Raw genomic sequence first — 17,923 nt, forward strand, 5'->3', positions numbered from 1 at the left:
TTCATTTATTCGTTCAAATCGAATTTGATATCAGTTCTTCAAATATAGTTTATGATCCATTCAAATACTTAAACCGAATCCATTTGAATTTAGTACCTCCAAATTTGAGTCGGTTTTGGATCAATTCTTCCTATACGAATATTTTGCTCAGCCCTAATTCTCAGTGCCGATGAAAATTGAAATGGTCATAACTCATAGCTTATATGACAGAGGTAACTGAAGATAATATCGGAGGCACCAAACCAAACGCCTTAAAGGGTTCTTCACCTCTTTACCTCTTTTTCAATTTTGAATGTAAGATGAACAGAGAACGTTCCTCGTTATACGTGTAGCAGTAAAAATAATATAAAAGCATAGTTTCAGTTTCATATGCTAAATGTACATTATTCTTCCAACGGTCGAAAAAGGTAAAAGCATAAATCTATTTAAAAAACATCACAAAACTTTATTTTTTAATTTCTTCTCATTTTCTTCTTCATAAACCAAAGGCCCAAACTTTAAATCATCAGTCATCACTATCACTCCTCTCTCTCTCTCTCTCTCTATAGAACTGCACGGACAACGACATGCTTTTTAGTTTCCATGCAAATCTTCTGGACAACATTTTGAAAATCAAACGCATTTGAATCTTCACATTTTATCTCTCATCATCATCATCAATGGTGGCTGGTAAGGTCCGTGTAACCATGGGTTTTCACAAGTCTCCTTCAAGTAAACCGAAGGACATACCCCCTCCGCCTCCTCCCCCGCTTAAACCGCCTTCCGGTTCAGCTGGTAAACCGTCAAATCCCGGTTCTAATCAGAAACCAGGTTTCACCCGCTACTTCCCACGCGCTTCCGCCCAAGTACACAATGCCTCTTCTCGGTCCGACCAAAACGCAGTCGTTTCGGAGCTCCGTCGTCAGGTGGAGGAGCTCCGCGAGAGAGAAGCTCTGTTGAAGACTGAAGTTCTCGAGCTCAAGCTCCTCAGAGAATCCGTCTCCGTAATCCCGCTCCTCGAGTCCCAGATCGCGGAGAAGAACGGCGAACTCGAGGATTCGAGGAAAGAGACGGCGAGATTAGCGGAGGAGAACGAGAGACTACGGCGAGAGGTTGTGAAGAGCGAGGAGCTAAGAGGAGAGAGCGAGAGGAGGGAGAAGGAGATGGAGTCGGAGCTTCGGAAACTCGTTTCGAGTGAAGACCACGCGCTCTCGGTTTCTCAGAGGTTTCAGGGATTAATGGACGCGTCGGCGAAATCGAGTTTAATCAGGAGCTTGAAACGGGTCGGGTCAATGAAGAACGTACCCGACCCGATACCGAACCAAGAGAGCAACAAGAGAGACGAGATCGAGAGGCAGCACTCCATGAGTAACTCGGAGGAACCTCTCTCAGCCGTTAGATCTAGGGTTCCCAGAGTCCCTAAACCACCGCCTAAACGGTCTTTTTCATCCAACGGCTCAGGCGACTCCATCGCGGATCATCCGCCACCGCAGAGAACCAATCCACCTCCTCCTCCGCCTCCACCTCCGCCGCCACTTCTTCAACGACCTCCTCCTCCGTCTGTCTCCAAAGCTCCGCCTCCGCCTCCACCACCGCCGAAGAGTTTAAACATAGCGTCGGCGAAAGTAAGAAAAGTTCCTGAAGTAGTGGAGTTTTACCACTCGTTGATGCGAAGAGACTCCACAAACTCGAGAAGAGATTCCACCGGCGGTGGCAACGCCGCCGCGGAGGCGGTTCTTGCTAGCTCGAACGCAAGAGACATGATCGGAGAAATAGAAAACCGATCGGTTTATTTACTAGCGGTAAGAACTCTCCTAACCCGGTCCGCTCAATTAATTTCGGTTTAGCTTCTCCTTTTCTCTCTTGCGTGCGTCAGTTTCAAAATTCATAATCAGAAACCGGTTTGATTTAAATGTAAACCGGACATTGCAGATAAAAACCGACGTAGAAACGCAGGGAGACTTCATAAGGTTCTTGATAAAGGAAGTCGAAAACGCAGCGTTTTCCGACATAGAAGACGTGGTGCCTTTCGTGAAATGGCTCGACGACGAGCTCTCGTACCTGGTTGATGAGAGAGCAGTGTTGAAACACTTCGAGTGGCCTGAGCAAAAAGCCGACGCGTTGCGTGAGGCAGCGTTTTGCTATTTCGATCTGAAGAAACTCATATCGGAAGCTTCTCGTTTCCGGGAAGATCCTCGGCAACCTTCTGGCTCTGCTCTCAAGAAAATGCAAGCTCTATTCGAAAAGTATAATAAAAATCCAATCTTTTTTATTTTAATTCTTGTTTAAAATTTAAGAGAAGTAATCAGATGTTTTTGTGGCTTTTTTTAAGGTTAGAGCATGGTGTTTATAGTCTGTCGAGGATGAAGGAATCAGCTGCGACAAAGTTCAAGACTTTCCAGATTCCGGTTGATTGGATGCTCGAAACAGGCATTACTAGTCAGGTCAGAAACACTTCTAAACAGGCTTAATGGTCTGGTTACCAATCGGTAATATAGTGGTTTATGTGGTAATAATCTAGCTACTTGTGGTCATTACTTGCTTCCCGTTTTTAGCTATTTGACTGCACTTTGATTGGAGAGTAGTGTGATGAATGAAGAAGATAATAGAAACAACAAGAACAACAATTCTAATGGTCCCCATTTTTTTGATTAAAGTGAATTGTTGCTGTCATAGGCAGGACAATGTAAGAAGATTGGTTTGATACTGTCTTTGCTCTATTATTGTGTTTTTTTTTGCGTGTTTACATGGTTAAAGAATACTACATGATAAGTTAAATTCATATACTATTGGACAAGGTTAAAAACTTGAATATAGTGCTTTACTTTAATGTGTTTGGGGTTTTCCTATGTGCACGCCTGTGAATTTTCAAGATTTATCTCTTGTCTGCTTCCTTTGTTTTTTTTGCCTTGGGATTCTTCGAGTTTTATTATACAAAAATAAATGAAACACAGGAAGAAAAAATTGCATGGCATTATAATAGGAATAGATAGACAAAGCAATAGAGAATGGAATCGGAATCTCTCATGACCTTGTTAGTGTTTTCAAACTAGGTATCTGAAACTTAAATTAGTAATGCAGATAGGAACTTTAGATATGGAAGTTTGTATTATTAAGTGTGTTGCGTTTGCAAATGTTTTTTTTCAGATTAAATTGGCGTCTGTGAAACTAGCGATGAAGTATATGAAGAGAGTATCTGCAGAGCTCGAAGCCATTGGAGGCGGTGGCCCTGAAGAAGAAGAGCTTATCGTTCAAGGCGTCAGATTCGCATTCCGTGTTCATCAGGTAAAGTGTTTCGGTTTTGGTTGTTTTACAAACCTGCAACACTTGTTTGTGCAAACTCTAACAAATCTGTGTATTTGTGTGATCAGTTCGCAGGAGGATTTGATGCAGAGACAATGAGGGCATTTCAAGAGCTGAGAGATAAAGCAAGATCATGTCATATTCAATGTCAAAGCCAAACACATCAACATAAGCTTGTTTATCGCTCTACCCCTTGTTGAAGCAACCTTAGCTTCTTATTATATCCACACCCTCTTTGGTATTTGTCTCTATTAAATTTGTTTTTTTTTTCAAGACAGATAAATCATGTGAATATACGAAACTCTTGTAGCTGAAAACAAAGGATCATTATTCAATCGGAAACCATCTTTGTCATATGTACTGATCATCATAAAAGAAAGCTTCACAAAATTGTCAACGGTTCAGAAAACAAGAGGCAGAGAAGAGAAATAAACTGATTCCATTATCCTAAAACCCCAACCAAACATAAACTTCTTAGTTTACAGAACCACCCAAGCATCACTGTCGGATCCTGCATCTTCATTGTCGGATCCTGCATCGTCCAGTTTCATCTCATGAACAGATTTTGAGAGCTCCATCTGAAAAAAACAAGACAGTATTGCAAGTAAGAAAACGTATATAATCAAAAACATGCTAAAAGTTATGAGAAATAAGAACACACACCATTTGAATCGCTCCTGCCCTCTCAGTTTTAGGATTTGGCGAAACTTCAACATTGTCCACAACCACGTATTCTTCATCAGTCAGCGAACCCGCAGATACTGCAAAAAAACCATCAAGAACATTAACAGAGATCCATAAACTCAGATGACTAACAAAGACGATAGACAAAAAAAAAAGAACACAAATTAGTTACCAGTATCAGATAAGCTAGCATTCTCCAAAGAGGTTCGAACAGCCTTCACAGATGGTTCTTCGTCATCACTCTCATCTATAAAAAAATTATAAAGACAAAAGCTTAATTATGAAGATGCTACAAGGTTAATCGTAAAGAGTGAGCAGTTAGTAGAAGTACCCTCGAGAGATGAATATGCAATGAAATCGTTATAGAGCGCGTAGGTGTCGTAAACGGGCTGTCTCTTAAAAGGTCGGATCAAATACGGCAATGGAACTCCTGCAAATTATCAAACAAGACACAACAAAATTACTCCAGATCAGAAACACGAGTGTTGAATTGTGATAAGGAGAAACGAGAAGCGAGCTTACGGTTGAGTTTCCTCTTGCGAGACTCCATGGAGTCGAAAGAAGCTGCATAAACTGGTGCCACTGTTGCCATGTTCTGAGCCAAGGAATACAAGTTGTTAGCTTACTTTACAAGCAATTGCAATAACGTTAACTTATAAACAGAGAGATCAGCCCAAATCTAAACAACCCTAAATAAAAAAGTTTGTAACTTTTAGACGTTAAAGTTATCATCTTTGGAAACCCAATCCGTAGATCAAAAAGTTAAGATCGTACGGAACTCAGGAAAATTCCTCCGCAAGCAAATAATGTAAACCCTAGTTTCCGAAAGCACACCTCGAAAGTATCAAACTAAAACCTAAAAGAACAGCAACGAAAGAGAGAAAGTATAACCAAAAAGAGAAGAATCATCATCATCAAGTGATTTACCTTGGACGATTAAGGGAGGGGGAGTTGATAATCAGAAACTCAATCAGGGAAGACGAAGGAGAAGCTGAGAGATTGGTGCTACGGATTAGCGTTGATATATATATATAGGGGTTTATTTTTTCCTTAACTAGGGTTAATAATGACCTTATACAAACCTTAATTTCCACTATCCACGTCTCATTGGTTTAACTCAATACCCAACGGTTTAGCTTCGTCGCGGAATATAATAATAAACCGGTTCGGTTAACAATCTCTCTCCCTTATTATTTGCTGGCCGCGCCACAAGACACTCTCCATCTCCATCTCCATCTCCTCGTTGGTAAAATTAGGGTTTTTCTTCCCGCCACTGCCTACTTCGCCGGCAATCGTCTTCCCGGTACTGCTAAATCCTAATCCTTTAGCACTTTCTTCTTCTTACCGGGTCTCCCGACATATAGCGGAATCTAATTTCGTTCGTGATTCAGTTTTGACTTAGGTCGGAATCTGTCGGTTTGATTTCACTTGCTAGGTCTCTCTAACTTTTAGCTTTGTTACTTAGGACATGGGTTGCTTTAAGATTTGGGGATAAGTTGTTTGATTGATTATCAGTTTCATCAATGAGAAAAAGACTAAACAGTGTTTTTTTTATTTTTTATTTTATAGAGATGGATACTTCAAGTCCTGCTGCTTTTGTGAATGGAGCTTTGTTGAGACGTTACATTGGTCAGAAAGTGAGAGCTGTTGTTCAAGTGATCCGGTCTGATATTGGATCCGTCACTGGGAAATCGACTGATGATCAGCAGATTGTTGTCAAAGGCTCGCCTCCTCCCTCTCTGACCACTTACCTCGAGGTGATTGGCATCGCTGAGAGCGAGAACACCATTCGAGCTGATGTTTGGACCAACTTTGGTGACAATTTCGGTAATAAAAAAAAAAAACAAAAAAGATCCTTCCTTTAAGCTCGAGTATACCATTTCCCTGTTGGGTTATTTGATTGGTGAATCCTTGATTTGGTTTGCAGATGCAGGGAACTACAATGAGCTTTGTAAGCTTGCAAATGGGGAGTTTAGACACATGTTCATCTAAAATAACGGGGTACTAGCGATGATTGTTGGAAGCGCCTCTTGTTTGGTGTTAGTTTCACGCTTGAACTATTTGATCGTATTATGATCTTCGGTTTTATGTTTCATCATGTGACTTGTTATGTTAATTTGACTATGAATCATATGTTTTCTGGTTTAGTGTTTCGGTTCTCTCTGGTTCCAGCACATTTGGTCCTTAAATTTTAACATAAATAATCCTACGTTGTAGATGGTAGGGGTGGGCAAAAAAACCGAACCGATCGAATCGAACCGACTGAACCAAAACCGATTCGAACCAAACCAAAGTCCATTTCAAATTTTTCAGTTGAGATTTTTCTAACCTGAACGGTTCAGTTTGGTTTAAACCGAACCGAACCGATAAACCGAAGTGTTTTTATAGTTATTTAAATTAAAAATATTAGTAATATCAAGATATTAAAATCCTAATATTAAGCCCACGTAATTTCCTTTTGCACGAAGGAAATCCTAATATAATTTGATTTCCATGACACTTCGTCTAACTTTTGTAATATTCGTCATTAAGCCCACATAATTTCCATGTTAATTTTTTTCAATAGCGTATACTTTTAAACCCTAAAATTAAAACCAAAGCCAAGTCTAATTAAATTGAATTTAATTTACATACTTAATTTTTGATTATGTCCAACGCGATTATTTCATGACAACCATACATGTATGTATTAAAACATGATTTCTTGTACAATAAATAAACTAAGAGAAATCCGATTAAACCGAACTGAACCGAAATATAAACCAAATCGAATACAAGCCAAACCAAATATAAACCGAACCGAACATAACTGAACCGAAATCGATCCAAACCAAACTAACTATGATTTACTTCAGCTGGAAAAATTCTAGAACCGAACCAACTAAACCGAACCGAACTCGAACCGAACCGATAAAATAACCGAAGTGCCCACCCCTAAATTAGATGGGTTAGTCACTTATCTACGTTAATACTATTTTTAACAAGGAAAATAAAGCGATTATACAGCCGACAACACATACCAGCGAAGCCCACGGCCCAGTTTAAGTTTTCTAAACGACATCGTTGAATCACTAGTCCGGTTTGGTTGAACCGGGTGATCGAGAGATTTAACCATCGTGTAAGGAATAAAAACGACAAAACAAAACCTAACAGATTTGGTGAGGAAGAAGAGAAAATCAGTGTAAGCTCAGCAGCCTTGGCAAAGGTGATTCGTTTCTTCTTCTTCTTTTATCTGAGATATAAAAGCTAATGCTGTGGTTTCGATTGGTTGGCGATTTTTGTTTACTCGTGGAGGTTTATAGATTTCTTGTCTAGGGTTCTTGTGGTTTGAGCTGTTCTTCTCAGCTGCTAATTCGTTTTTTTTTCTACTCCAGAAATTGAATTTTTCATGTTTTTGGTTGGAAAGTTGACAACTTTATTATGATTATGCAACTTTGGACCTGTAGATCGCTTCAAAATCATAATTTAACAACGAAAGTGAAGATTTTTAGTCTCGTTAACATTCACTGTGGCATATAAACTGTCAAACTTGAGCATTCTCTCTCTCTCTATCTCTCTCTCTCTCTCGGCCTTTATGACTGTGATTATTAGATTGAAACTGTCTTTTAGTTTGAGATCTCTTTATTTAATCTTTTAAGGTAAAAGAGAAGAAGTTATGAATGAATTGAAAGTGGAGGTAGAGAGCAAGGCTATGACTGATCAATCGCAAATGGAGGTAGAGACCGATTCTTCTGCGCTTGAGTCTCTCTCGAAGCCTCAAGCCATGTACAGATGCAAGAAGTGCAGAAGAATAGTGGCTATTGAGGAGAACATAGTCCCTCATGAACCAGGGAAAGGTGAAGAATGCTTTGCTTGGAAAAAGAGAAGCGGTAACTATGCTGAACGAGTGCAATGCTCTTCCATCTTTGTCGAGCCTATGAAATGGATGCAAAATAGTAAGCCTTTTGCTCTATATATAGATGTTTTAACTGTATCTCAACAAGAATCTTTGCACTTGTTAACACATTGTTTTGTTTTTTTTTTTTGCAGTACATGATGGAACTGTTGAAGAGAAGCTTCTTTGTTTGGGATGTAACGCCCGGTTAGGTTATTTCAACTGGGCTGGCATGCAATGTAGCTGTGGCGCCTGGGTTAATCCCGCTTTCCAGCTCCATAAAAGCCGATTAGATGAGTGTAAGTCCGAGCCAAACCCAAATCAAGGAACTGTATGAAAGGAAAGTTTCTTGGATAACTGATGGTTATAGTCAAGATCAAACTAAGCCTTAGTTGTATTGAACACATTCATGTGTGTGTTTTTTATTTATAAATCCAGCAAAAGTTCATCAGCTTAATGTTACAAAAATACATTAAATTCAAACACAGAGCATATTAGTAGTTTATGTGTATTTTTCTAATTTTAGGGGAATAACCAAAGAGAGGAAAGACAGGGAGACTCATTTGGAAACTAGAGGCTATAATTAAAATAATTAACAAACTAATAGTTGTGTTCAAGAAAATAATTAGCTAAGTTAACAAATAAATGGTTTAAAAAAATCTAGCTAAAAATAGCTATTGGTGTGGAAAATAATTAGTTAATTTTTAAAAAACAAGTGAATTATAGTTGCCCTCTTCTCTATATAACTCAACAAAGAAAACAATTACAGAAAGAGAAGAGGTGTAAAAAAAAAAGACAAGAATCTTTTAACATTTTCAGACAAATGGCGACCAAAGCCATCTTCTTCTTCTTTGTCTCCGCCGTGTGCCTATCCTCTCTCGCCGGCAAGGCCGTCGCTGACGCCGATGACTTTGACCGTTTCCAAATTCAGGGATCGGTTTACTGTGACACATGCCGCGTTCAATTCGTTACACGTCTCAGCAAATTCCTCGAAGGCGCGAAAGTGAAGCTAGAGTGCAGGAGCAGAACCAACGGAACCGTGACGTTGACAAAAGAAGCCGTGACTGACAAGTCAGGCAGCTACAAAATGGAAGTGACCGGTGACCACGAGGAGGAAGTATGTGAGCTCGTCCTCCTCCAGTCACCGGACAGTGGTTGCAGCGATGTCAGCAAAGAGGCTTACCTACGTAACGCCGCTAAGGTTAGCCTGACGGCGAATGACGGTATCGTCTCCCACGAGACGCGTATCGTTAACCCTCTCGGTTTCATGGTGAAGACGCCGTCAGCTGATTGTCCCGCTGCCTTTAAGGAGCTCGGGATCGTTCCTGACGTCATCTTCTAAATATGATGACGACTTGCACAAATTCAAGATCGTTATTTAACTGTCATGACCCCATCTGTATTGTTTACTTTCTTATATATACAAACGTGTAATCTGATAAAATACAAAAAAATGCCGTAATTAAAATAATTATTCATATTTTCCCGAGCATCAATTTAAATTTCTGATATATAAAATAGTGATTCGTTTTTGTATTACATGAAATGAGATTTGGGATCACCGATTCACGGATAGGAATGTACAACGAATCAAATTATAATTCCTTTTATCTTTCACCATCGTCATCTGGAGCTATAACCTAATTAACAGTGAAGGACTTGTTTTGTTAGTGTCATGATCTGCGGTTAATGCATATGATAAATGAAATAAAAAAGGAGAGCGTTCTGCTATAAGTACCTGACGGATTAAGTTTGAGTCTTCTTCGGAGAAGCGTTTGCGTTTGGTTGGTTTGGTGGCCAATCACGGATGATCTCTGAAACAGAAGGTTTATATTCTGGAACTTGTTCTCGCTCTTGCTCTTGATCTAGTCTTGGCGAGGTGGAGTGATGATCTACAGAGTCGTAACATGGCAGATCAAGAAACAAACTGGAAAAAGAACCCATGTCGCCATGTGTACTTCTCTCTCCACCTTGCTTCAAGCTTGATGCAGATTCTCTAGGGCTTTCATCAGATTCCCACAGCTCAGAATCCGACAAGCAATTGTCTGAAACACCAGGGGATGACTGACAAAAGATGTCGCTGTTTTCGTCCTCATTATCGGAGTTGCTAGCCTCTGGGACCAACTGAAAAGAAGGGAGAGTATCCACATTTTCACCGTTGTACTGAGGTTGGCATGGGATTCTCAGTTTCAATTTGGAAACTGGGGATGGATCTATCGGACTGAATGATATTTTCATATGTTCAACGGGTGGTGATGAAGTAGGCGAGCCAAAGATAGATGATTCATAAGCCAATTGTTCCTCAAAGCTAGGGCCACGGGGAGGAGTTTGTTGAGTCTTGTCTTCGATAGCTGCTGCTTTGGTATCATAGCTGGTACTAGGTATGGATTCAAACTTGTAGGTTGAGGAAGTGTTTCCACGAAACCCAGCCATGAGTAATCTATGACTTAAGTCAAAAACTTTGAATGACGTTGCAGTGCTCTGCAGAGGGGAAAGAGATCCATTAGAATGACTCAACATGTTGCTTTGTTGTTGTGACGTGGGATCTGAAACAACTAATGGAAGTGAACTCTTCTCAGTATCTTCAACTGGTCTGCTCGATGATCCCTGCTTCTTTGTAGCAATAACACTAGCTTCGTTGAACTCGTTCTGCATATGTTCGCTTACAGACTTAGGCTCAGCAAAAACTGGAGGTTTAGATGGCGCAAGTCCAAGGAGTCCCCCGTTGCTCCATATATTTACTGGTTCAACAATTGTACCATCAGATGTTTCAACTTCTTTTTCCAATGTGTTTTTTGCAGGAAGATCCATGGAATCAGGAACTTCTGGTGAGAACTTCTGATCAAAAATTGCTTCTGCAAAAGATAAAAATGCTGCATCGTCCAAAAACACTTGTTGGTCAGGAATACCTTCCGACAAATCCAGAAATGCAGCGGCAGGTTCTTTTGGCAGAACTTTGTCGTCCCGAACAGGTTCTTCCAAGGACAGATACGTGGCAACTGGTTCTTCAGGGAAAGTTTTGCCTTGTGGACCAGTTTCTGTTGTGGAAGCAGGAGCTTCTAAGCCGGGGATCTTTTCATCAAAACTGGATTCCGATGACAGATCCGTGGTAAGAGGTTCTTCATTGTTGTGTGGACCAGCTTCTGTTGTGTCCCCACGAGCTTCTGAGCCTGAGATCTCTGCATCAAAAACAGCTTCTGCAGACGGTGGACATGTGGTATCAGTTTCTTCTAGAGAGATCTTTTCTTCAGGTACAGCTTCTGCCAAAGACAGATAGGTGGCAACAGGCTCTTCAGGGAAAGATTTGTTGTGTGGGCCAGTTTCTGTTGTGGAAGCAGGAGCTTCTAAGCCGGGGATCTCTTCATCTAAAATAGATTCGGTCAATGACAGATCCGAGGCAACAGGTTCTTCAGTGTTGCGTGGACCAGCTTCTGTTGTGTAACCAGGAGCTTCTGTGCCTGAGGCCTTTTCATCAAAAATATCTTCTGCCAAAGACGGATATGTAAGTAAGGATTCTTCTGGCAACTCATTTTCCTTAGAAACAGCTTCTGCTGAAGACTGATATGTGACGCCCTGTTTGTCTGGAAAACTGCTTACGTTGGGAACGGCTAGTTCCAAAAATGGGTTTGTGCCAACAAGTTCTTCATCTGAGGTTTTCTCGTGCGGAACAGACTCCTCCAAAGATGAATATGTGGAACAAGGATGTTCTAGTAGCGAGATCTTTTCATCACCAACAGCTTCAGAAAAACATGGATGTGTGTCATCATCAGGTTCCTCTTCTTGTGGGATCCTCTCTTCTGGCAATTCTTCCAAAGAAGGATACATATCCAAAAGTCCTTCTGGTACGATCTTTTCGATGGGCGATACCTTTGTCAAAGACAAACTTGTGGTGACAGCTTCTTCTGGCAAAATCCTTTCATCAGAAACAGCTTCTTCTGGCAAAATCCTTTCATCAGAAACAGCTTCTTCTGGCAAAACCCTTTCATCAGGAACAGCTTCTGCAAAACAAGGATCTACACCAACAAATTCTTCAATTTCAATTTGCTCTTGTGTAATAGCTTCGGATACGGACAAATTTTCGGAATCAAGAACATCTGGTACGACGTTTTTATCACTTTCAGCTTCGGCACAAGATGGATGTATCTCATCATCAGATTTTTCTAGCGAGATCTTACCTTTAGGCGATTTTTCCAAAGAAGCATACGCTTCTAAAGATTCTTCTGGCAAAAGCTCTTGAATAGGCTCCGGTTTCGTTAAAGACATACCTGTGGTGACAGGCTCTTCTGGCAAAACCTTACTATCAGGAACAGCTTCTGCCAGATATGGATTGCCAACAAATTCTTCAAGTAAGATTTGCTCTTGCTGAAGAGCTGCTGTAACAGGAAAAATTGTTGAATCAAGAACTTCTGGTGAGAACTTTTCATCAATACCAGCTCCAGAAACAGAGGGATGAGTGGTATAATCAGCTTCGTCTTGCACAATAGTTTCTTCAGGCAATTCTGCGAAAGAAGAATATGTTTCCAAAGGTTTTTCTGGTAAGACTTCTTCAATTGTCGCATCTTTTGTCAAAGAGAGACATGTAGTGACTGGTTCTTCTGGCAAAACCCTCTTATCAAGAACAGCTTCTGTCAGACAAAGATTGGCAGCAAATTCTTCAAGTACGATTTTCTCCTGCAGAGGAGCTTCTGCAGCAGGAAACTTTTCGGAATGAAGAACCACTGGTGAGATTTGTTCATCACTAATAGCTTCAGAAACAGATGGATGGGTGGCATCATCAGCTTCTTTGAACACGATCTCTTCTTTAGGCAATTCTGCGAAAGGAGGAGATGTTTCCAAAGGCTTTTCTGGCAAGGCTCCTTCAATTGTCGCAGCTCTTGTCAAAGAGAGACATGTAGTGACAGGTTCTTTTGGCAAAATCCTCTTATCAGGAACAGCTTCAGTCATACATGGATTGCCAACAAATTCTTCTACTATTTGCTCCTGCGGAAGAGCTGCAGCAGCAGGGAAATTTGTGGAATCAGGAACTTCTGGTGAGATTTTTTCATCACCAACAGCTTCAGAAACAGATAGATGGGTGGCATCATCAGCTTCTTGGAGCACGATCTTTTCATCAGGAAATTCTCCGAAAGAAGGATATGTTTCCGAAGGTTTTTCTGGCAAGACTCCTTCAACTGTCGCAGCCTTTTTCAAAGAGAGACATGTGGTAACAGGTTCTTCTGGCAAAACCCTCTTATCAACAACAGCTTCGGTCGGATATGGATTGCCAACAAATTCTTCAAGCAAGGTTTGCTCTTGCGGAAGAGCTGTTGCAACAGGAAAATTTGTGGACTCAAGAATTTCTGGTAATATTTTTTCATCACTAACAGATTTAGAAACAGATGGATGAGTGGCATCATCAACTTCTTCGTGCACAATCTTTTCTTCCGGCAATTCTGCGAAAAAGGAATATGTTTCCAAAGATTTTTCTGGCAAGACTTCTTCTATTGTCGCAGCTTTTTTCAAAGAGAGGCATGTGGTGACACCTTCTTCTGGCGAGAGCCATTCATCAGGAACAGCTTTTGCCAAGCATGGATCTATGCTAACAAATTCTTCAAGTGAGATTTGCTCTTGTGGAAGAGCTTCTTCCAAAGACAAACAAGAAACTTCTGGTGAGCTTTCTTCATCAATAACAGATTCAAATGGATGTGTGGCATCATCAGTTTCTTCATGAGAAATCTTTTCTTCAGGCAATTCTGCCAAAGGATATGTTTCCAAAGGCTCTTCTGGCAAGGTCTTTTCATTGGCCCCGGCTTTTGTCAGAGACACACATGTGGTGACAGGTTCTTCTGGCAAACCCCTTTCATCAGGAACAGCTTTCGCCAAACACGCATCTATGCCAAGAAATTCTCCAAGTCCGATTTGCTCTTGTGGAACAGCTTCTGCCACAGACACATTTGTTGAATCAAGAACTTCCGGTGATAGATTTTCGTCTGGAGGAGCAGAACCAACAGATTTTTCTGGCAAGATCTTTTCCTGAGGCAATTCTGGCAAATAATGATGCGCTTCTAAAGGTTTTTCTGGCAATAACTTTTCGACAGGCATGACTTTCGACGAAGTCGTACATGTGGTGGCAGCTTCTTCTCGTTCTCCTGTCAAGAAATTTTCATCAGAAACAGCTTCTGCCAAACACGGATTTTTGCCACCAGATTCATCAAGTCTGATCTGATCATGTGAAACAGCTTCTGCCACGGACAAATTTGCGGAATCAAGAACTTGTGGTGATAGATTTTCTTTTGGAGAAACAGCTTTGGCACAAGATGGATGTGTATAATCAACAGATTTTTCTCGCACGATATTTTCTTCAGGCAATTCTGCCAAATCCTGAGGCGCTTCCAAAGTTTTTTCTGGGAATAATTTTTCTGCAGGCATGACCTTTGACAAAGACATACATGCTGTGGCAGCTTCTTCTGGTTCTTCTGTCAAGAACCTTTCATCAGGAACAACTTCTGCCAAACACGGAGATACACCAACACATCCTTCAACTGATATTTGCTCTTCTGAAACTGCTTCTGGCACTGTGCCAGACAAATTTGTGGAATCAAGAACTTCTGGTGAAATTTTCTTTTCCTGAACAGCTTTGGGAAAAGATGGATGAGCAGCACCTCGTTCTTCTGCTGGGGCCATATTGTCAGGCACAGCTTCTGCCAAAGACCGAATTTTGGAAAGAGAGCTTTCGGGCAAGATCCTTTCAAAGGGTGCAATTTCTTCAAAAGACGGATATTTGGCAACAGACTCTCCTGGCAAGCTCTTTTCATGAGGAACAGCTTCTGCAAGAGATGGATATTTAGCCAAATGTTCTTCTGGCAAGATCTTTTCAGCAGGAATAGCATCTTTCAGAGACATGCCTGAGGAAATACGTTCTTCAGATGAGATCTTTTCATTAGCACAATCTCCTGCCAACAAGGGATGTGCGGCAACAGGTTCTCGCAAAATTGTTTCATCCTGAAAAGCTGCTTCAGCCAATAATGAAGGACGCATGGCAGAAAAATCCCTTGGGCTTTGAAAAGTTCCATCATGAGACAGAACTTTCCCACACACTGGATCTGACTGGCAACAAGAAACACTTGCATCATCAGAAAGGTAGGAAACTGAACAAGATTCATCTAGAGAGTTTTCATGGCGTAGATCTTCTACCATTTCTTCATATGGTATATCTTCTGATCCACCATTGTTGTCACTGCTAGCATCTTCAGAACAGTAAGTGCTGATATCCCCAAAATAGTGCTCCAGTTTTGGTTTTGGTATTCCATCAAACTCACTTTCTGATTCAGATTCAATTGTATTACGTGCATCTACAAACTCATCTGCTTCACTCGTATTTTCTTCTTCGCTCTCAATTCTTGGTTTTTCATCAATACTGTTGGCCTGGCTCTTACTTTGTTTTTCTCCCACAACGTCGAAAAAATCGTACGTCCTATCAAAGTCCCTTTGATTTTGCTTCACTCTGTCCGGTGTTCCTGGACCAATTTTTGGCTCGTGTATCTCTGACGCTTCTTCGTCTTTGTTACTTTTCTCAGCCCTTGATTCAAGTGCTTCTTTCTTCTCATCACAAACAATAGAAGCATAAGGCACAGGTATCTCTTTTGAGGGACTATATAGAATATTGTCATCTACAATTTCAACGCGGCCTTGAGGAACAGTTGAACCTATTCTATCCGCAGGTTGTAAGGAACTAGGCAGAGATCCCTCTAATAGCTTCACGTCAGGCTTATTCACAGGACTGTGATTGATGACATACTCTATATAACCTGAACCAGTTACAGAATCACGAGGTCTCGATGACTCTTGTAAATCTGATTGTACTTGTGCTTCACTTTGTTCTTGCGAATTTGACTGCTCTTGCAAATGAGATTGGTCTATACTGCCAGATAAATCCTGCATATTAGAGCTACGGGGCATGTCAACTGTGGAAGTACTCTGAGAAGTGGTAGGTATGTCATCAGTTAGAGAACTGAGACGAGCTCTGCACAAAGAGACAGGTTAACAAATAAGATTGTGAAGAACCACCACAATGAAATATAGAACACGAATGGACGAGAACTACTACGTCTATATCTTACGATCACCCACCCATTAGTGTCATCGGACGTAGACACAGCACGTGATCTGCAAATGTTTCTTTGTGGTAACCTCTTTTTCTGTCATTTCAGAAAAGCACAACTCAGATACAAATAAAGCAGAACACAGCCAAAAAGCGAACTTAGGCAAAAAAAACCATAGCTCTTGAGATGTCTAACGAATTTTATTGAGCAATTCATTCAGCAAGCATAACCTAAATCCAATAAGATGATTACAAACCTTTCTTTTGCGATGCGCCTGATCTTTCTGGGCCTTGGCATCATCTACTTTACTATGGTTGCCGAGTTCCTTTCTAAAGAATGTTGGGTCTGAGTATTTTCTCAGACACGACCCAGGACCACCTGCGTCAAATCTGCAAAGGGGAAAAATTAGCCATTTCAGAATGCATTAATTTCTATTTATATCAAGATGAAACTAAACGCTTTTCCCTCACCTGTCAAGCAGATGCAAAGGAGGAGGATCTCTACACTGTTCATATGTTTCCATAACACAAAGTGGCAAATCACTCTGAACAAAATGTCTTTGCCCATTCCTTATACGAGGATGCCACTCACAGCCTACAACAGAAACAAAAGAAAAACGAAAAAAATAAGAACTTTTCTGTACAAAAGATCACACATATATACATCACACAAAACTGTAGATGATATGTCTTCATATAACATTTCATAGCAACAGAGGTACAGAACAGAAATTCGAAGATAATATAGACATAGAAGAGATGAGAGTAAAAGCCAAACCTGCAGTGTATGCAAAATGAATGTGGCTTGTCTGTGACAGCACAGCCTTTTCAAGAGGTGACAACGTTGACTCTATCCGCTTAACACGGCTTGTCAGTTTCTGACACCTAGACGCCGTAACAGTCACTTCTTCTTGTATCCCATTAAATACCTCTGCGGAAAATCTACATGCAAGAAATACCACCACTTGGTTAAAGAACTCTCTATCACTTCGAGCAATTTCGGTTTCGTTCCATTGGAGAAAGAAAGATACACTCAAGTTACCTATGTGGAGGTTACTTCCACTCATCATTCACTAATTAACACTTAACCACTCAACTACACTTAACTAACTTAGCTCAAAATCAAAACTATTGCGAAAAAGCCCTAAGCCCTGACGAAACTCAAACATAGAAAGTTTCTGAGATCCCTATTCACTCGATTAGTAATCCTAATCACGAGAAAATCAGCTTCAACCCCTAAAAACTAATTAGCAACAAAATATCTGAATTCAATCTTCGTTGATAGAGTCGAAGGAGAAAAGGAGAGCTTACTCGGCGAGATCGCCTAGCTGACGAAGGATCCCGACGAGTCCCGCAACTTCAACAGCGCCGAGAATCGCTTTAGGTTCCTCATATTCCACGGCGGGGCTGCGGTTAAGCTCCGGCCCACCTAAGCTGAGCTCGTTCCGTATCTTGAACCTCACCAACGGCATTGTCGTTTTCTCTGTGGTTTCTCTCTCTCTCTCTCCCGTAGGAAAATGAATGAAACTGAACTTATAAATTAATTAATTAATTAAAAACCTGTGACTATATTAATTAATAGAAATCACTCTGACTCCTACTTCCTTTATTTATTTCGGAACCTAATTAAAGTTCTGGTGAATAATAATTAGAGAAGACTTAAAGTTTTGATTCTTCATGAATTTGATTCAGCTTTTCCAGATAATTTTTCTCAATTTTTATTGTTGAACAAAAATCCCCTTTTTGTCTGTTTCTCTCAAATTTTGGAATTGTGTATGGGTTCTATAACGGAATATCTGGGCCTTAAATGGGCTTAAAGTCTTGAGGCTTGAGAACTTATTTACAACTATCAGATCCTGGGCTGAGCTAATCACCTGAATAAGTTTTTTTTTTTTGTTTCACAAGGTGGTTTTACAATAAAGTATGATTTCTTTAACAAAATGTTTATCACAAGGCGCTTGTATTCATCTGTACCTAAAACATCTTGTAATATTACCGCCACT

At 40.6% G+C, this 17,923-nt stretch overlaps 6 protein-coding genes across 7 annotated transcripts; 4 read left to right on the plus strand and 2 right to left on the minus strand.

Moving 5' to 3' along the window:
* The first annotated feature begins 338 nt into the window (after nucleotides 1-338).
* LOC106425368 (protein CHUP1, chloroplastic-like) lies at nucleotides 339-3,636 on the plus strand. The gene is made up of 5 exons (XM_013866127.3): nucleotides 339-1,781; nucleotides 1,912-2,225; nucleotides 2,312-2,423; nucleotides 3,127-3,264; nucleotides 3,351-3,636. The coding sequence occupies exons 1-5, from the start codon at nucleotides 660-662 to the stop codon at nucleotides 3,480-3,482; spliced, it is 1,818 nt and encodes a 605-aa protein (XP_013721581.2). The 5' UTR covers nucleotides 339-659; the 3' UTR covers nucleotides 3,483-3,636.
* LOC106425455 lies at nucleotides 3,590-5,004 on the minus strand. The gene is made up of 6 exons (XM_013866223.3): nucleotides 4,894-5,004; nucleotides 4,489-4,561; nucleotides 4,298-4,396; nucleotides 4,139-4,213; nucleotides 3,946-4,043; nucleotides 3,590-3,860 (listed from the first exon to the last, which is right to left on the minus strand). The coding sequence occupies exons 2-6, from the start codon at nucleotides 4,556-4,558 to the stop codon at nucleotides 3,762-3,764; spliced, it is 441 nt and encodes a 146-aa protein (XP_013721677.1). The 5' UTR covers nucleotides 4,559-4,561; nucleotides 4,894-5,004; the 3' UTR covers nucleotides 3,590-3,761.
* Nucleotides 5,005-5,082: 78 nt separating this feature from the next.
* LOC106425549 (replication protein A 14 kDa subunit B) lies at nucleotides 5,083-6,113 on the plus strand. The gene is made up of 3 exons (XM_013866305.3): nucleotides 5,083-5,269; nucleotides 5,536-5,793; nucleotides 5,894-6,113. The coding sequence occupies exons 2-3, from the start codon at nucleotides 5,538-5,540 to the stop codon at nucleotides 5,956-5,958; spliced, it is 321 nt and encodes a 106-aa protein (XP_013721759.1). The 5' UTR covers nucleotides 5,083-5,269; nucleotides 5,536-5,537; the 3' UTR covers nucleotides 5,959-6,113.
* A 911-nt stretch (nucleotides 6,114-7,024) lies between these two features.
* On the plus strand, nucleotides 7,025-8,343 carry LOC106373237 (probable inactive dual specificity protein phosphatase-like At4g18593). The gene is made up of 3 exons (XM_013813443.3): nucleotides 7,025-7,171; nucleotides 7,605-7,901; nucleotides 7,996-8,343. Exons 2-3 carry the CDS (start codon nucleotides 7,622-7,624, stop codon nucleotides 8,175-8,177), a joined length of 462 nt encoding a protein of 153 aa, XP_013668897.1. The 5' UTR covers nucleotides 7,025-7,171; nucleotides 7,605-7,621; the 3' UTR covers nucleotides 8,178-8,343.
* A 163-nt stretch (nucleotides 8,344-8,506) lies between these two features.
* LOC106425732 (pollen-specific protein-like At4g18596) lies at nucleotides 8,507-9,336 on the plus strand. Its single transcript, XM_013866478.3, has one exon. The coding sequence runs from the start codon at nucleotides 8,664-8,666 to the stop codon at nucleotides 9,180-9,182; it is 519 nt and encodes a 172-aa protein (XP_013721932.1). The 5' UTR covers nucleotides 8,507-8,663; the 3' UTR covers nucleotides 9,183-9,336.
* LOC106425635 (scar-like domain-containing protein WAVE 5) lies at nucleotides 9,295-17,606 on the minus strand. Of its 2 annotated transcripts, XM_048782422.1 has the most exons (8): nucleotides 17,232-17,606; nucleotides 16,699-16,862; nucleotides 16,392-16,515; nucleotides 16,178-16,310; nucleotides 15,950-16,017; nucleotides 11,787-15,842; nucleotides 9,579-11,753; nucleotides 9,295-9,480 (listed from the first exon to the last, which is right to left on the minus strand). In XM_048782422.1, exons 1-7 carry the CDS (start codon nucleotides 17,390-17,392, stop codon nucleotides 9,587-9,589), a joined length of 6,873 nt encoding a protein of 2,290 aa, XP_048638379.1. In that variant the 5' UTR covers nucleotides 17,393-17,606; the 3' UTR covers nucleotides 9,295-9,480; nucleotides 9,579-9,586. The 2 variants fall into 2 exon arrangements, with proteins under 2 accessions (XP_048638379.1, XP_048638374.1); XM_048782417.1 differs by having other exon boundaries at nucleotides 9,579-15,842.
* Between the last annotated feature and the right edge of the window lie 317 nt (nucleotides 17,607-17,923).

The sequence above is a fragment of the Brassica napus genome, chromosome A1, assembly GCF_020379485.1.
Source record: "Brassica napus cultivar Da-Ae chromosome A1, Da-Ae, whole genome shotgun sequence".
NCBI lineage: Eukaryota > Viridiplantae > Streptophyta > Magnoliopsida > Brassicales > Brassicaceae > Brassica > Brassica napus.

Excerpts from the sequence above, each read along its gene's own strand:
- LOC106373237 (XM_013813443.3), top strand. The coding sequence starts at position 7,622 with ATGAATGAATTGAAAGTGGAGGTAGAGAGCAAGGCTATGACTGATCAA. Across the intron at positions 7,902-7,995 it reads TATGAAATGGATGCAAAATA|TACATGATGGAACTGTTGAA; the intron begins GTAAGCCTTTTG and ends TTTTTTTTGCAG.
- LOC106425635 (XM_048782417.1), bottom strand. The coding sequence starts at position 17,392 with ATGCCGTTGGTGAGGTTCAAGATACGGAACGAGCTCAGCTTAGGTGGG. Across the intron at positions 16,863-17,231 it reads CAGCTAGGCGATCTCGCCGA|ATTTTCCGCAGAGGTATTTA; the intron begins GTAAGCTCTCCT and ends TCTTGCATGTAG. Across the intron at positions 16,311-16,391 it reads CCTTTGCATCTGCTTGACAG|ATTTGACGCAGGTGGTCCTG; the intron begins GTGAGGGAAAAG and ends TCCCCTTTGCAG.
- LOC106425732 (XM_013866478.3), top strand. The coding sequence starts at position 8,664 with ATGGCGACCAAAGCCATCTTCTTCTTCTTTGTCTCCGCCGTGTGCCTA.
- LOC106425549 (XM_013866305.3), top strand. The coding sequence starts at position 5,538 with ATGGATACTTCAAGTCCTGCTGCTTTTGTGAATGGAGCTTTGTTGAGA. Across the intron at positions 5,794-5,893 it reads CAACTTTGGTGACAATTTCG|ATGCAGGGAACTACAATGAG; the intron begins GTAATAAAAAAA and ends TTTGGTTTGCAG.
- LOC106425368 (XM_013866127.3), top strand. The coding sequence starts at position 660 with ATGGTGGCTGGTAAGGTCCGTGTAACCATGGGTTTTCACAAGTCTCCT. Across the intron at positions 1,782-1,911 it reads GATCGGTTTATTTACTAGCG|ATAAAAACCGACGTAGAAAC; the intron begins GTAAGAACTCTC and ends CGGACATTGCAG. Across the intron at positions 2,226-2,311 it reads ATGCAAGCTCTATTCGAAAA|GTTAGAGCATGGTGTTTATA; the intron begins GTATAATAAAAA and ends GCTTTTTTTAAG.
- LOC106425455 (XM_013866223.3), bottom strand. The coding sequence starts at position 4,558 with ATGGCAACAGTGGCACCAGTTTATGCAGCTTCTTTCGACTCCATGGAG. Across the intron at positions 4,397-4,488 it reads TCGCAAGAGGAAACTCAACC|GAGTTCCATTGCCGTATTTG; the intron begins GTAAGCTCGCTT and ends GATAATTTGCAG. Across the intron at positions 4,044-4,138 it reads TGCTAGCTTATCTGATACTG|TATCTGCGGGTTCGCTGACT; the intron begins GTAACTAATTTG and ends GTTTTTTTGCAG.